The sequence below is a fragment of the Culex quinquefasciatus genome, chromosome 2 (genome assembly GCF_015732765.1).
Source record: "Culex quinquefasciatus strain JHB chromosome 2, VPISU_Cqui_1.0_pri_paternal, whole genome shotgun sequence".
In the NCBI taxonomy this organism is placed as follows: domain Eukaryota; kingdom Metazoa; phylum Arthropoda; class Insecta; order Diptera; family Culicidae; genus Culex; species Culex quinquefasciatus.
In genome coordinates this window covers 142,660,012-142,674,361 of record NC_051862.1, presented here as the reverse complement: position 1 = coordinate 142,674,361, position 14,350 = coordinate 142,660,012, and the positions used below count along the sequence as shown (strand labels likewise).

Here is a 14,350-nt window from a genome sequence, read left to right as displayed (position 1 = left end):
CTATCGAGCTGCGTCGCGATCTTGTAGTTTTGCAGATAAACTTTTTCACCGGGCTTCAGATGAGTTTCCGTGATGGCAGCTACGTCGATCTCCTTCTCGCGAAGAAAATCCACCAGCTCTAAATTCTTCCTCCTAATGGAGCAAGCGTTCCAATTCAGCAGCTTGAGGGACCTACGATCCATACTGGATGACGAACGAGGTCAGCACTTCAATCTGCTGGGTCTTGGTTTTGCATCCACGCAGTGCAGCGGACATCTGTTTGAAAATATTGAGGAGTTCGGTTGAGGTGTAAAGATCATTACCATTTTCCTCAACTGCTGGTTCTTGGGTTGGTCTTGGCTCCTGGCTGAAGCCCGGTGGTGGCGGTCTCGGCTCCTGGCTGGAACCCGGCCGTGGATGATTCATCTCAGCTCTCTTCCTGGGATCCAACGGCAACGGTGCCAAGTTCGGGACCTGGCGTCGCGGTTGAAGAGGTGGAAAATTTTGCTCCACCAGGGCTGGAGGAGTTCTACGACGCTGAGGCTGATTCTTCGTCGATGCTTGCTGCCGAATTTTCACGAACTCAGCTCTCTTGGGGCACTTTCGGTCGGTTGACGAATGCTCACCGTTGCAGTTGAGGCACTTCACCAGCGAATCTTGGATGCACTGGGACGTGATGTGCGCATCGGTACCACATTTGGCGCAACGACGCTTCAGGTGGCAGTTCTTACCTCCGTGCCCGAAGCCCAGGCAGTTGAAGCATTGTGTGACGTCACGATGCACTGGTCGGTATCGCTCCCACGACACGATAATGTTGAAAACCGCTCGGATTGCCTTCAGCTCAGGAAGCGTCGTCGATCCCTTAGCCAAATGCAGCAGGTAGAGCTGGTCACGGTACTTGATGTCTTTGTTGCGTCGGCTCATTTTGTGCACGGCCAACACATCCAGTTTCAAAACTTTTAGCTCGGCAGCTAATTCCTCCACTGGCATGTCGTACAGACCTCTGACGACGATTTTGTACGGCTTATCCATGACGACATCATGGGTAAAGTACTCCGCCTCGTTTTCGGTCAAGTAATCCTTGACCAGTTGATAGTGCTGCCTGGATTGCACCAGCACCTTAAATCCGTCCTGACACAGACGAATGTTGCCTAGGACTTTCCCAGACTTGATGAGTTCAACCAGCCCCGCACGAAAGTCGATCGTTGCTGCTGATTGCCTCACATAAAAAGGAGGCAGTTTCTCCTTTCGCTGTTTCACTTCATTCTCCTTTGCTTCCGCTACCTGGTCCTCGTCAGGCAGTCCAGCGAACTTGTTGTTCTTCAAAAGCTGCTCCTCGTGCGATGAAGAGTTCTCCTCCTCCTCATCCATCGGTACAGTACCGTCGCTCTTTTTCGTCTTTTTGCTGTTCGATGTCACTTCCAAAAGCACCTTCCTTTTGGAAATTCCCGGTTTTTGGCCATCAGTTGAGGCCTCAACCTTCCTTTTGGAAATTCCCACTTTTTTGCCTGCTTGAGCCGCAGGTAGGGCAATATTGCCGGCGTTTTGCGCCGGGACGCGACGAGTCATGTTGATTCAGACAACCTTCACCAACGAATGCTCGGATAACAATATATATATAAAATTATTACTTTTTGTGCTGTCTGGAAATTTCTTTTTGTGTTCCTCGACCACCTTCAACAAATATTGCAACTTTTCTTAATTTTTTGTCGTTTACCTGATTTTTTTTTGAAAAAAAAAATAGATTAGGGGAACAGCATCTAATTCCAGCGTGCCTCTAATGTTGGCAGGTAAGAATTTTGACATTCAATTAAAGCTAATTAAAAGCGTTTTCAACTGAAATCGAGTGATAAATAGCTCAATAAGAAGTGAGCAAGCAAGTTTATATCAAAAGTTTTGCAAATTTAGTTGTTTAAATAGTGAAAATCAGCAAATTGGATGGAATTAGGTGCGAGTGATTAACCTGCCAAAGATACGAGAATTTCCCCTACATTATCTCTATTTAAAAATTTACTCAATAATAAAAGATGACCGTGGATGAATGACGATCATGGATAAACTAATTCATCGAAATTTTTATTCTCTCTCACACGCTCTGATATAATGATATCTATTGTTAATCACATAATACATTTAATTTTATATCTAAAATCAAACCTGCTATTTTAGTTGAAAATTATAATAACGTCATGATTCGAATTCCCGGACGCTTCGAAACCCGGACACTTCATTTTGTTTTATCAATTATTTGGATATAAGTTCGCATTATGAATGTCAAAACTGTGTAATTTGATGAATTCCAACATCAACTTTCACTTAAAGTTTGTTTGAACGCTGTAGTTAATGCCAAAACAATTAAATGCAATAAAATTAGAAGTTTACCAAAAATGCGAAACATTTCACTTGAAATATTTCAGTGGCGTTCGAAGCACCGGGAAGGCAAAGCAGAAATTTATGGTTTCGATTTTCTTAAATTCTAGCAAATTTTTATATAAACTATCGATTGTTTTATTGTTAACAGCTTATTTGAGACCTAAAGAATGCCATTCACTAACATTTCAGTCCAAATTTGTGCGATTCATAAGTAAAATCGAGTGTCCGGAATTCGAAGCAAAAGTGTCCGGATTTCGAATCAGCTTTTGTCAGTGTCCGGGATTCGAAGCACAACAAGTCATTTTAATTTTCAAATTCTGATGAAAAATTGTTAGAAAAGACATATTTTGCATGCATTCTCTTAAAACTGACTGTTAATACTACATCCTGATGATATTTCTTCATTTCCAACTTATTACATGATTTTTTGCCAGCTATAACAAAAATGATATGCTACTAAGTGTCCGGATTTCGAATCATGACGTTAAACATGCCAGGAACGCAGCGCAACGGACGGCAAACGAAAACGACGACGACGACAAAAGTCCAAGCAGAGAAACAGAGCGCGAGCTTGTAGGCAAACAGGCAGGCAGGCAGGCAAGCAAGCTCGTGAGAGAGTTTGAACCTGAGAGAGAGCACGTGTGTGCTCGAATTGGAAATAAACATCGTTGTTAGGTAGCCCCTTACAGCTAGCCGCGCAAAAATGATCAGTTTTGGGCGCTAATAACTTCGCGGAAAAAAATCCTAAAAATATGGTGTCTTCGGAAAAGTTGTTCTAAATTTAATGAAGGTTCTACATTTGAGAAATGGTAAGAATCGGATAGCTCTGGCGCCTTCCACAGGTAAAAAAGTAAAACAGGTGCTTTTCTCCATACATTTTGACTATTTTTCCCATACAAACTTCAAGCGATTGGAGGGAGGGGTTCCCGTGGTCAGAATGAGCTCAAATTTGGAATTTAGCCTAGTGATGGGTCAATCTTTGATTTCAGGGGGTAGCCCCAAAAAAGTCCGGATTTGGACCACCCTAAGGTACACCCAAAATTCAGAGTCGAGATAATCGTTCTCTCAAAATTTATTGAGGGCTCAGTGCCAAAATCGATAGAATAATGGTACCAACTCACACCATCATAACAAATGAGTTCATTCGTTAGTTGAATCAATAAATCTCCAACAAGTGTCATACATTGACTTCTGACTTCTCCATGGTCAACAAGCTGTGGTGGCCGAGGCAGCTAAGTCATTGGATTGGTTTGTCAAAGGTCTCTGGTTCGATTCCCGTTGTCGACACTTTTGGTTTTTTGTTTGACGGATGAACTTTTTTTGCAAATGAACCTCGAGAGAATAGTTCTATCGCCCATCTCGAGCTGTGTTCTCTGCGTCCGTGAATGGTACCACTATTCTCTCGACTCGAGACCATCATTCTCTCGGACTAGCGCTGCCAGTTTTGGGTGTAGATAAAAAAATGAATTTTCAATTTTAAACTAACATATCACAAAAAGCTTTATAAGTTATTACAAATATGTTTCTGAAAGAAAAATGCAAAATATTACTGAATTGATGAAAACATTTCAAACGTTGCTTGTATTCCAGTCTTATTAGCAGAAAAGAGTACAAAGGCATCAATTTGTTTCTCTTGAAGTATTACCTCTTTTTCCGATTCAATTCCCAACATTTCTAATTTCTAAAAAGTTTTAAAAGCCCTCATTTGCACAACAAAAAAAAATATGGACATGTGATTTTTTTGAGAAACCTAAAATACTTTTATATATTTTTTTTAATTTTATAGGTTTTTTTATAGAGTGTGCCAGGATAATTCTCCGCAAACTCACCCAAAGTCGGGAAAAGTTGCCCCAATCCCTCTTCGAATTGTATGAAACTTTGATCTAGTGACTTTTGCCCCTGATCCCGAATCCGAGCTCCATTTTTCGATATTTCATTACAGAGGGGCGGTACAACCCTTTCCACTTTTGAACATTCGAAAAAGGCGCGTTTTTCAATAATTTGCAGCCTGAAATGGTGATGAGATGGAAATTCAGTTTCAAGGAATCTTTTATGTAAAATTAGACGCTCGATTTGATGGTTTACTGGATTTCCAAAAACGTACACGTAAAAAAAACACTAAAAAAGTTTAAAAAACTTTGCCATTTCCCGAAACCCAACTGTAAATGTTTTTGGAACATGCCATTTTGAAGAAAATTTCATTTTTTCATTCAAAACAAAATTTTTCATTCCAATATTGCGTGTATTCGTTCCTGTGCAGGGTTATTTTTTAGAGTGTAACAATGTTTTATAAAGCTGTAGAACAGACAATTTCAAAAAAAATTGATGACACCCAAAACTGGACAGTGCTCGTCCGAGAGAATAAAGGCATCGAGTCGAGAGAATAGTGGTACCATTCACGTACACAGAGAACACAGCTCGAGATGGGTGAGAGAATTAAAAAATCTCTTCGCGTAGGAAAAAAGAAGCTCAAGAGGTCAAAAATTTGAAAAATGCTGAAGTGTAATGCCCAACCAAGCCATCAGTGGATCATCGCTTCTAAACTTAAATCAATAATGAAGCTCACACCATCTTAATTCCATGTGTTCAGCTATGAGGACTTCCAGTGGAAAACGACCCAACTAAAGTTACAGCAAGAAAGCTATTCCAAAGTGATAAACCGGCGGCAACAAAATCAAGTGTTTCAAACCGCCAGCCCAGTGCATCCAGCGACGCCAAAGTAAATTAATAATAATCCACGAAACAGTGCCCACCATCATGATGAAGCGGAGAAAATTAATGAATCGAAAATTATGAAATCCAATAATCATAAATTAGAGGAAACGGCCCACCACCAGCCTACGGCGCAAGAAGGGGGGCTCCATTACAGAGTGTGGTGAACAATAGCTCGTGCGATGCGGTCCGCTGAAAGTGCTGCCAGCAGCCACCAGTGCTGCCATCCGTAATAGGGGGGGCGGAATTCGCCGGAATGTGGCTCGACCGGCCTAACAACGGCCCGAGGCCGCCACGCTGCCGTCGTAATTGTGTGCAAACGAAACATCGGCAAGAAGCACATTCAACGAGGCAAGTGCTGCCAGCCGGAAGTGGTGCCAGAAAAATCGTTGCCAGAGATAATCGCGAAGCAGCCGGTTGATGAGGAAAAGAAGGAAGAAACAGTGGAAGGAGGAAGCAGTTAACGATTTTCAGACGTCAAACAGCTGTGGGAAGAAGAAGAAGAAGAAGCAGACGGAAAAGGTTCAGGAAGTTAATTCAGTCGAACCGCGGTCTGTGTGAGGTGGAGAAAAGCCCTGGAAGGGATCTTTAACGGTGAAACGCGAACTTCCTTCGGCGAAGGAAAGTGTTGTGCTTTGTTGTGAGAAGAAAGAAGAAGAAGAAGAAGAAAAGATTGATATCCGTCGAGTCCGGCTGGTTGAAAGATTCCATGTTGTGAAAAGTCTAAATTGTTTTTTTTTTTGGCTACGTTCCGGCCGTCGTTACAGGATAGCTTCCGGCGGTTGTGTGGTCGACGTTTGAGTAGAAGGAAGCGGCTACAAATTGGGACCGCATTGCTGGGATTCCGTCCGGGTGGGGTTGTTCAAAGCGGTTTAATCTTCCTAGAAGAAAAGAAGGGGAAGGGTATAGAAATTAGCGTCAATTTTACCTTTAATTTTTAAGCATCCGAAATCTTCAAGTCTCTCTCTCGCTCTCGTCGACGTCGCTCCCAAAAAAGCCAACCCAATCCAGAATGTCACGCCGGTGACACTTGACAAAGGTAACACTCTAATTTAATCAAGCGTTTTTCGTCTCTCTTCCATGGTCCCTGATTCTCCCATAATCTCAATTCCCCCCACTATTACGATAATGACCTCCGATATTCTTACCACAAACTTCTCTCCAAACTTGTTGACGTCCCCCATCCAAACAGTGTGTCAAGAGCAATTCCAGCGCAGTGGTGTGCGTGAGAACCCGTTGCGTGCGAGATAAGCCGAAACGAGCGCTCCCAACGAAAGCGCACGCACACACTCGTAGATTTACACACTCAAGAGTAAAAACAAACACACACACACACAAGAAGCGAGCGACCTAGTATAATTAGTCGACGCGAGGGGAATTGAGACATGGGGCTGGAGGCGGCCTCGAGCGCCGCATTCCTGACAGCCGTCCTGGTCCTGGTCCTGGCGGGGACTCCGCCAAGTGCCCTGGCATCACGTGAGTACAGATACTTTTTTTTTGTTTTTGTATTGGAACGGGGGAAAAAAAACTTCCTCCGGAATGATGACGACAACGACGGCGGGTGCGATAACCAAAGTGGGGGGAAAACAATAAGGACTCGTCGAGTGTCTAATTAGGTACTCTCGGGGCGGTACAAGTCAACGGGGGAAAGCAAACTTCAAGCTCGATGACAGTGACAGTGTTTTGGAGGAGGAGTCCCGGGCAGAAATGGGACTTTGAAGAGGGTCTTCAAAGGTTCTGGGGGAGTGGGGACCAGATATCAAGTGCTTCAGGAACAGGCAAATAATTAGTGTTCCGGCGAGGAGCGATAAGCGGAAACGGATGACAGGAGTGACCTTGGGTTGAACAGGTTTTTCGCTACAGTAGAAAGTAAATCAACTGAGATGTATTAACCCTCTATAACCCGAACCCGCCTTTAGGCTGGCTTCGAATAAAAAAAAAAGCTATAGTTCCAGGTAATGCCCCGTTTATTAACCGATTATTAATCAGTTAAACTCATTGGAAAAATTATTTGACTTAATTTATTTCACTTTGCCAATCTTTTGAAAAGATGTATTTTTTTCCAGGGGTCATCACCCTCTACAACCTAACCCCGCCTTTAGACGGGCTTCGATCTAAAAAATCGCCAAAAATTTTCCAACCGATTTTTTATCTTTGAAAAGCATTGGAAAGAAGAACTAATACAATTTTAGAAAATTTCAGGGTTGGAAGTTAAACTCGTTTTATGTGACTGCCAATTTTTTAAAAAATGTAATTTTTTTAGGGGTCAATTTTGGCTGTGTTTTTTTACTAAAAATTTTCATATTTTCAGTAATAAGAAGTATGCAGTAATTTTTGTACTGTCCCAGACTATGCCTCTACGCATTTTTTGAAAATAAAATGATGATGGTGCCACTCTATAGCAGAAAATGTGAAAAACATGCACGAAATTGAAAAAGTGACTGTAAAACGTGAAAAATTAGACAGGCAAAATGTAATTATATTAGGTAGTAGAGTAGACCAAATACTACTAAAAACAAACATAAACTAAGCTAAATGCAAATTAAAATACAAAAAAATAAAACAAGAAAAACATAAAACAAGAGAAGTAAAGTTTTTCGTAGAACAAAAGTTGCTCAAAATGACCTCCTAAACATAACAAAAATAATATTTTCGGAAAAAAAAATTTGGGAAGTAGAGGGTTAAAACAAACAAAGCAGTAATGTTTGTAATGCTCAAGCTATGATTTGACAAACTTGAGACGCAAAAGCTAATGGTTTAATAATAATAGCAGAAAACGAGAAAAATAGTGCAAAATTCAAAGAATTGGCTAACAACAGCGAAAAAAATCTTAAATAAAATAAACTACACAAATTAAACAATATCGAATAAAAAAGGCTTGTTAGGAACTCTCTACGAAATCGACCGATTTCGTTCATTTTTATTTTTTGTGTTTTTAGTTATTTGGCTCAAAAATGTGAAGGCTCTTTGACCATAAAAATCAATTTTTGTGTCATTGATTCACCCTTACAAGACCCATAGAATTTTGGAAGGTGTCCATACAAAAATGGTACGTAAATATTCAAAAATCTGCATATTTTGAAAAAAATTAATGAACGGCTTGATGTCCTCGGCAAAGTAACCATTCAGAAAAAATGTACGTGGAAAAATGATTCCCAAAATCAATATTTTTCCATTTTTTTTAAACCACAACTGTAAAACTGTAAAATCAAATTTGTTATTGAAAAGTTCTTTACAAACCGTTTTTAAGTTTTAATTTTAACTGGAAAATTCTAGTTTTTCGAGTGATGTCGATTCCTGAAAATATTTTTTTCCAAGATTAAAATTGTAAATTTGACTTCTGGTTTCAGAAATAGAGTTAATAAAAGAAAAAAAGCAAGAGTCTTTTTGTTATACTTACAATTTTGGTGGATTTTCTTGAACATTTCTTCGGTATGTTTTCTTATTTGAAAAGTTTGGCGGGGATTGACACTTCTTCGACATTTGTCAGACAGACATGTGCCATTACATGTGTGCGATGAAATGTTTCCATAAAATCCACCAAATTGTAAGTATAACAATAAGGCTCTATTTTCTTTTTCTTTTACTCGCTGTTTTTCAGGAACCAGAGGTCCAATTTCCAATTTTCAATTTACGAAAAAAATGGTAGAATATTAGGTGGGTAGAATGACAATATCCCAGAAACTTAAGGTCCTATTTACAAAGTAAATAAATTACACATTTGTGAAACTTTCTGATCATTTTGCTTTTTTACAATTCTGGAGTCAACTCTAACATTTCAAAAGGGCATTTAAATGAATATTTTTTTTTTTTTAATGTAAGTCGTTATTCAAAAATTTTCGGAGAAGAAATTACCGATAATAAATGGGAATTGGTAAAGCTCAATTCTTGGAAAGTTGAAAGATCCGTCGCCTTCTAGATGTGTGTGTGGCAACTGCAGGTTTATTTGCAAATAAACCTGCAGTTGCCATAACTCCTCTGTACTAGTCAGGGCTGTAATGTCGGATACCTTCAAGCGACTTTAAATCCATACTATGAAGACAACTCCGACTCTGGATGCAGGATATGACGTCAATGCCGACTTCAGATCTCCAAAAATACCCGACTTCACAGATTCCGACTCCAAGTAAAAGTTGCTGAAAACTAGCTGAATCCGATGCCGTCTCCGAGGGCTCACTCCAGCTCGATCTTCAACGTCAGCTCCGACTTCCTGGCTCTGTGAAAATAATAACAGTTTTTGCTATTCACATTTAAGAAATTCTCAATAAATAAATCAATTCCCTTAGGAAATATAACAAAATAAAAAAAAAAACATCTTTCAAAAGTAAATTTTATCCGATTAATTTAAGCTTAAGGACCCCATTTCAGGGTCATATAAATGGCCCCAACGAAATTGGTCAAAATTATCCCATATTTCTAGCCAATTTCAGCAAAGTCCCTTAGGGGGTATATCAAATAATTAAAAAAAATGAGCTTTCAAAATTTTAACTTTTAAGAATAATTTTAGATCAAGGACCCCATTTCGTGGCCAAAATAATGACCCCGATGAAATTGGTCAAAATTATCCCATAGTTCTAGCCAATTTAAGCGAATTCCCTTAAGGGGTATATCAAATAATTAAAAAAATCAACTTTCGAAATTTCAATTTTTTAGAATAATTTAAGCTTAAGGACCTCATTTCATGGCCAAAATAATGACCCCGACGAAATTGGTTAAAATTATCCCATAGCTCTAGCCAATTTTAGCAAAGTCCCTTAGGGGGTGTATCAAATAATTAAAAAATTAACTTTCAAAATTTCAACTTTTTAGAATAATTTTAGCTTAAGGACCCCATTTGATGGCCAAAATAATGACCCTGACGTAATTGGTCAAAATTATCCCATAGTTCTAACCATTTTAAACAAAGTCCTTTAGGGGGTATATCAAATAATTTAAAAAAATCAACTTTCAAAATTTCAACTTTTTAGAATAATTTAAGCTGAAGGACCCCATTTCATGGCCAAAATAATGACCCCGACGAAATTAGACAAAATTATTCCAAAGATCTTAACATATTTAACAAAAGAAAAAATAATAACAGATTGTGTTATGGACACTTAGAAACTTTTCCATTTGTGCGATTTGTGGTAATTTTATTTCTAAGTCGGTATACCGAACGAATAACAAATTTTGTTATTAGGAGAGTTTTTGAAATGTATAACATTTCCTCTTATTAGCGTGTTATTAAACATTTTCAATATAATATCACTTCAATACCAAATTTTGTTATTTTATCAGAAACTGTTATTATTTTTTCTTCTTGAAGTTGAACTTCAGGATAAAATAATAACACTTTTTGTTATTTTAACAGGATTTGTTATTGAAATATTATTAATTTTGTTATTACCGTCTGCCCGGGTAGATTGGACCGGGAACAACATTTACTTCTCTATCCGACGGAAGGCGTGATCAGAAAATTCTCGTCTCGAAAAATGCCTGGGATCGAACCCAGGCCGACTGTGTGAGAGGCAACCACGCTTACCCCTATTCCACGGTTCTTGGTATAATTCTCGGAGCATCAAAATGATTATCAACGCTTCAAATTTTCAACTGTTTACTATCGAAATGGTGAAGTCTTTGATTTGTTTTGCTCCTGATGCCCCCTGAATAGGGAAGAGGAAATGACAGCATAATTTGTTGAAAAACATGTATGATTCTCAAAATTTCTAAAAGGTACCTGTTTTTCAAGGTGAGTTTTTCATTGGAAAATATATTTGTTAAAGTTTGCTTCAGCCAAAACCAGCTAAACTTAAAAATAGAAATACATATTATTTGTTATACGTTCACATTGGGAACCAAAACACATTACGTTAGCAAACGAACTGGGTTTTGTTCACCAGAATCCGTAGTTTTCCATTGTAAATATGTAACATTTACTATTCGCTAAACAATCATTGCTTTCGCGTGTTGAAATCACACTACGTGAACCCACCGTAAACATACTTTTTTGCTGGAATGAATTCCATTTTCGAATTGTTTGGCTGGTATAAACTTTTTTAAACAAAATCTAGTCCTCGGAACATTCGCAAATTTCCCTCAAATATTTGTTTTATAAACACTCCTTTGGGATAATATTCCCACCAAAAAAAAATACCCACATCCGATTCCTCTTGGCACCGCTCACGATGCTCCCCCTGATGAGGGGCCATTCTGGCGAAAAAGTTAATTCCAAAGGTAAACACATTTCTATACTGCACATCAGCGGAAAAAAAAAACACACACACAGGAAAAGGTGTGCGCTTATCGCTCTCCAGGAAAAAGTCGTTCCGAAATTGTTTGCGAGAAAAAAAATGATTGATCGATTACCTGCCTGTGTTCGTACCAGGTGAGAAACCGACGCCACCACCACCAACTCGGGGAACTCCGGGACTGTGAAATTGAGCTGTTCAAACAGAATTGTGTTTTTTCTGTTGTTGACCTTCCTCAACTCACTCAACGTTCATCATTTTATTAATGTTATTATAAGAGCAGACAACGTGAAATGGGGTGTAACATTACGTTAGGGTTTAAGATCGGGACAAACTCGTCATTTTTGAAGTTGATGTCGATAAACGCTTTAGTTTCATCAAGGCATGATAGATTTGGGCTCTCTGAACACACTCCAATTGACAGAATTGAATTCTAGTGAATATCCTGTCAATACATAAAATTCTAATTTTCGGGTGTAATTCCAATTTTAATCGTCACTATTGACTTGAACAAACAAAAAACATTTAGGGAATAATCATGTCATGTCTTATAGTTGGAGAGAATATATACATGCAATAAAATTCTGAGATTATAAAATATGTTTTATTTCTTGCATTTAATGAAAAACCTCATCCCAATGTTATTTCCTCCAAATAAAATTAAACATTTAACTGAAACACAGGTGCATTTATCGCTCTGCAAGTGTGTGTGTGTGCTTGAGTGTACACACCATATGTATGTGTGACTCTTTTCCAAGGGGACACCCCCTTCGGCACTCTGGCACAAACTGTGCGGGCTCGGTCCCAGAAAGGCTCCGCGGCCCAGAGTGGGGAAAAACAATCAAAAGTTATTATTGCAAGCTAATTAAATCTGTTTAATCATTATTTTCAATTACCCCCCGCGTCAGATCAGTGCGCAAGCCAGCAGGTGAGTTCGACCAGCCAGGTGCATTTTGAACTGCTGTACTTTTGGACGCATTCGAATATGATGAGTTTTTAAAGTGTTTGTTTTTAATTAATTATATCGCTGTTCGCCCATGCTGGGGGAAAAATTGCACCTCCGCGATCTGGGATCTTAATTGGGTGCAGGTGCTGGCGGGAGGTCAATCCCACTTATTGGGTAACTCTTGAAGCGAATTAGCGATTGTGGTTGATTGATTGAAAATTCACGCGTTTGTGTGTGTGTGTGTTTGTGCGATAAGTGCTAATTTCACGCTCCCCACTTAGCAGTCAGATTGAGTGGAATTTTGCTTTCACCTGCCATTGAATGGCTGCTCGAACAGATTAATTACAACTGATCGTAGGTAGTTTCATACGATTTCGTCGTAAAAAGAGAGATCAAATGGTTAAACAAAACGATAAAAAAAATTTGCTATAAAATGTAATATTTTATCAAATGCAATTTATATCAGTCATGTTAAAAATGGTGGTTTGAAACACTTTCATAAAATTATCAAAATGTTTTCGAACTTTTCAGTTGTTGAAAAGTGCGAAAAATCAACTTGTTTACTTTCCAAAAATCATATTATTTAAAAACTAAAATGACAAAAAAAAACATTGGAGCGCCGTGTACTATAGCTCACAAAAAATTAACATGAAACAGTAATTTTTAAAAGAGTTTTTTAGGTGAATTTCAATGTTCCTCTTCATAAATAAATTTTGCAATAATTGTTTGTGCAAAATGAAATGCCACATCAACGGATTACCAACTGTTTTAAGGTGAAATATTGTTTTGTTTAAACTACAAATATCAAAAGATTACATGTTCTAATTTTATATTATGGTATATATCCGTTCTCATCTCAATATTCCTGATAATAACCTACTTCATAGTCCAAGACACAAAATCAATTAGAACATCTTTCAACAGATACATATTACCACATAGATTATAAAATACCTTAAAATTTTTAAAAATGTGTAATTTTACCTCTTAAAACGAGTAAATTCGTCATTATAACAGTGTTTTCTCAGCGTTGTCTGTTTAGTAGGGTGCCCAGAATAAGGGACTTTTTCTCAAAACCTCGCTCCACAAGCTGAATATTGTTCCTTGACCTATTTTAGGACTCTGAGCCAAATATGAGCAAAAACGGTCAATATTTACCCATTGATACTCGGAGGTGAAGTTTGTATGGGAAAATTCAAAAAAATGTATGGAAAACCCAACTTCCTTACGGTGTGGTCTGCAGGGTGCGCTACTTCCATCCAAATATTCCCAAAAGTGAGATTCTTATTGGAAATTTAATGATATACAACTTTGTACAACATACCAAAGCTGTAAAGCTCGACCCTGAAAAGTTATTAGCGATTTAAAAAAGTCATTTTTGTATGAAAAACGATTTTTTCACCAACTTTAGACTCGGGTATCAATGGGTTAATCTCAACCAATTTCGCTCAAAATTTACACAGATCGATGCCTCTGTGCTCTGATGTACTAACTGACTTTTGGGCCAAAATGAGTTAATGATGCAATCTTTTAGCTAATTAAAATCCCTACAAAACGCTTCTAAGAGATCTGAAAAATTCGTTTCCTACGCGGAGATATCGCCCTGCAACCATTTGTACTAACTGACATTTTCGAACGCATCATGGATGTGCTCTCTTATTTTTCATCATGGCTTGACCTTTTGAAAACACGCAAATCCATAAAAATACGATTATACTATAATATTATGGTAAATTGCCAGGTGTCCTTACTAGTTTGAGCAATATTATGGAGCACTATTTTGGAAGGCAATTAGCGCAAGTGTGCACATTTGGATACGTGAAGAAGTTGTAAGTTAGACGAAGTGTGTCAAAAAATTATTAAGTGGCAGAGTTTTTTTTAATTGGATGACCCCTAAGTGTAACATTGGTAGGTGGATGTTATTGTTACGTAGTTTTTTTTAATGGACGACCCCTGCAGTTGTGCTAAGTGTGCACAACTATTTGCGGGGTTTTTGAATTGGATATTTGAGTTAGGCTAAGTGTGATATTGGTGAGTGGATGTTGTTGTTACGTAGTTTTTTTTGGATATGACGACCCCTGCAGTTGTTCTAAGTGTGCACAACGGCTTAAAA

The 14,350-nt window shown here is 38.4% G+C and overlaps 1 protein-coding gene across 10 annotated transcripts in view; it reads left to right on the top strand.

The window, feature by feature from the left end:
* The window catches only part of LOC6046331 (tyrosine-protein phosphatase Lar), a 483,374-nt gene that overhangs the window by 214,803 nt on the left and 254,221 nt on the right, over positions 1–14,350 (top strand). For 9 of the 10 annotated variants that reach the window (XM_038253031.1, XM_038253038.1, XM_038253036.1 and 6 more), the window contains exon 4: positions 6,257–6,540. In XM_038253031.1, the coding sequence (XP_038108959.1) occupies positions 6,450–6,540 (91 nt within the window). In that variant the 5' untranslated portion in view covers positions 6,257–6,449. Of the gene's footprint in view, positions 1–4,942; positions 6,104–6,256; positions 6,541–14,350 lie in introns of all 10 variants that reach the window. The other variant, XM_038253032.1, reaches the window with a different exon arrangement.